Here is a 3,355-nt window from a genome sequence, read left to right as displayed (position 1 = left end):
GATTCTGTGTCGCTTTTCCTGTCCGGTGCGATCTGCTTCGTTGAAATTTACGAGGTTCAGCAGCGGCAACGTAAAAAAAAATAAAACTGATTCCTATCGATAGCGATGCGGCGCGCAGAGCCGCTTCTGGGCCGCTGCTGAGACGGTCCGCAGTGCGGCCGGTGGGAATGCTCTCATTGATTAGAATGGAAGCGATTTGCAACGGCGACCACGCCGCTGCCGTTCCGCGGCCATTCCGCGTCCAGTGGAAATCCAGGATTAGTATTGGTTGGTCTATTCATCTCAATCATGATATAATAATTACATCTTTTTAGTTCACAACAATTAACTCTCATAGCTACAAAAACGGATAGCCCTTAAAATTGGCGAGATGACTTAAAAGGTATATATTATATTATAAATCACTTGTATAAAACACCACATTTGACCATTTTCAAAGTTATTTTTTAAGTTGTAGAGTATATCAAGCATTTTAAATACTTTTAAATATTTAATTTACAAATTATCTGCAGAGAATTGCAGCTTTCTAAATTTGCTTTGGACAGTTGAAAACAACTCCCAACTAAATTCAACAAATAGTGAACATTGTACGCAACATAAAGTGGATGAGAATTTTCGTGAATGTGACCGTCTCCACCGTCACAAATAAATTCTCAACCCGTCTAAAAACACAGCACCCTTTTAAAATACACTTGAATGGGCACCTTTAAGTATACAAAATGGCACCATCTGAATGCTGATATTTCTCTGAGTAAGTTAAACTGTCGAGCCAAGGCTACATCAAGGCCAGCTAAAAGACCAATAAATAAAATTACTATAGAATTAATTAAAAAACAAAGCTGTCCTGTTAAAAGATTGTTCTTTGTTTTCCTATTTCTTTTATTACTTGTGCTGCCCGCGGGCAAAGTGGCAGGCAAAGTCGTACTTGCTCTTGCACTTGTAGCCGCAGATGTTGCACTGGAATGGGTTTTCATAGCCGTGGCAGCCCATGTGGATTGTGTAGAGGATGTTGTCAGGGAAGTAGATGTCACAGTGCTGGCAGTGATGCAGCACGTGAGGGTCCTGGAGCGGGGCAGACAGGCCCGGAGCTGGTGTACTGGGTCGACTGTTGGAGACACTGGGAGTACTGGTGCGTCCACTGTGCTCGCTGCAGGGTCCTCCTTCAGGACTGCAGTTGCTGTGGGGAGGAGCCCGGGGCTCTGGGGTGATTGGAGAAGAGGAGGAGGCGTGAGCCATGCTGGCTGTGACGGCTACAGGAGTTGTGGCGGGGTGAGGCTGCTGGATGAGGAAGGGCTTCTCATCCTCAATAGATTCTGCTCCTGGAGACATGGGAGGTTGAGTCTCGGCCTGGGACTCTGACGGGAGGCTGGCCAACTGGCCTGCCAGTGTGGACAGCTGGTTCAAGGGGTTATCCATCACCATGTCATGGTGATGATGATTCTGATTAGTGGAGAGTCCGTCCTCAACTGCTCCACTCTGATTATCATAGGTCTCCTGGCGTAAGTGGGGCAGCTCATGTGAGAAGTCACTCACGTTATCGGCCTTGTGCACCACCATAGAAGGGGGACTGAAGTTGATGAGGAGCCGGCGGCCATATGCCAAAGAGCTGGCCTTCTTCTGTAAAACACTCAGCATCTTTTTATGGGAAAGAGAGCGAGCGCCTTTCATGGGCAATAGTTTGTGCCGTCTGCGGCGATGATGTGACAAGTTGCTACGATCACTGCAGCGGAAGGAGCACAGCTCACACTTGTAAGGCTTCTCGCCTGTATGTGATCGCATGTGGGCCTCCAGGTGGCGCTCGTAGGCTGACGCAAAAGGGCAGAGGTGGCAGCGGTGCGGCTTCTCTCCTGTTTAATTGAGGAGAACAGGCTGAATGACAAAGGCTACACCCACACTATTCAATATTCGCTCCAGATATGTCTGCTGTCCACACTACCCTGGTGATTTAGAAGTTTAAAGTTTAAAAACTCTGCCGGCTCTGTTTTCATTTGAAAGCCCCAGGGCAGAAACAGAGACCTTTAAAAACAATCAGACAGCTGAGAACTAAAGACTCCGCTTACATTCTCACTATCAATTTCACCTAATCGTCGGTCTCATAACAGAAAGTAATAAGTAAAACTTTCTGAAACTAATCAAACACCTGCAGAGTAGAGAATCTGTTTAATCTTTGTAGCAGCATTTGAATACTGAGTGTACTGGAACTGTCACCTGATGCAGATTATTTCTAAATATGGACCTGAAATACTTACCTGTGTGAATACGAATGTGCTCAATGAGTCTCGCTGTGCCTCTGGTGGCATAGTTGCAGTAGCGGCACTTGAGCTTGCCATCATAGGTCCTCTCAAATCCATCCACGAGGATCCCCGAACCGTCCTCCAGCGACATGTCCACTGATGGGTGATCCAGTCCATTCTGACTGCAGTCTGCAAACATGAACATTAGCATCAACTTACAACTGAAATAGGGCAAAACATTATTAAACTGAATATTTTATGTTGTTACTGCATATAGCGAAACATCATTCAGCACTAATATGTCAAATCATTTCTATAGCTGGATTCAAGTTATAAATCATGAAGTCATGCTCAAACACTAGGGTTATGAACACAACTAGCTCTTACCTGCTGGCAACTCGTCAGCCTCCTTGACGCCACTAACAGAGCCTGATATCATGTTGACATGCTGAGTCTGCTGGCTCAGGTACTCCTGGAAATCCTTCACAAAGTCCAGCGTGTCCGGCTTTTCCTCGCCCATTGAAAGAAAGTGATGCAGATGCCCAACACCTAAATAACACATATATATGTATGTCTGTGCAGAGGTTAACCGACACGATTTTACGGTGTCTGGCGATTCCCATCCCTTCCATTTACTCAATGGTAACTAATTCAGTGACATTTGAGTACGTGCATATATGTATTGCCAATACCACTACAATAAACTAGACAATATGGAAACAATAACATGGAATGACAAAAAACACCTGTAGTGAAGCTAGTTATTAGCGGCGCACTTACCTCTATGAAGACAACTCGTCGGCCTAAAGTGGACAGATACACTCGCGTGTATGGATATGGCCGTTTTTGCACCGGTCCAGGCTCAGTGACACGATAATACTGTAAACCACTGACTGACAATCACGAAATCAGTCGCTCTTCATCGTCGTCATGTTGTAACCAAAGCTACGTAGGCTTAGTTAGCCGCACCGCTAAAGCTAGCTTATCTGAGAGAAAGCATCTTTGTTACTAGCAACGGCGTTATCTGGTCGACACGCTCGTTATTTACACCATCCTTACAGGTGTAATGAAAAAGAAGAAGAAACGCTAGGACCACAGCTCGATGTTAAACGCTTTTCTGT

General features: G+C 45.4%; 1 protein-coding gene across 1 annotated transcript; it reads right to left on the bottom strand.

The window, feature by feature from the left end:
- Positions 1–882: 882 nt before the first annotated feature.
- ikzf5 (IKAROS family zinc finger 5) lies at positions 883–3,116 on the bottom strand (the record flags this gene model as incomplete). Its single annotated transcript, XM_083897165.1, has 4 exons — positions 3,015–3,116; positions 2,622–2,783; positions 2,250–2,423; positions 883–1,847 (listed from the first exon to the last, which is right to left on the bottom strand). Exons 2-4 carry the CDS (start codon positions 2,752–2,754, stop codon positions 883–885), a joined length of 1,272 nt encoding a protein of 423 aa, XP_083753291.1. The 5' UTR covers positions 2,755–2,783; positions 3,015–3,116.
- Between the last annotated feature and the right edge of the window lie 239 nt (positions 3,117–3,355).

This window comes from Microchirus variegatus (genome assembly GCF_963457635.1).
Source record: "Microchirus variegatus genome assembly, chromosome: 11".
Lineage (NCBI taxonomy): Eukaryota > Metazoa > Chordata > Actinopteri > Pleuronectiformes > Soleidae > Microchirus > Microchirus variegatus.
The sequence above is the reverse complement of the archived record's forward strand: the minus strand, read 5'-3'. Positions and strand labels throughout refer to the sequence as shown.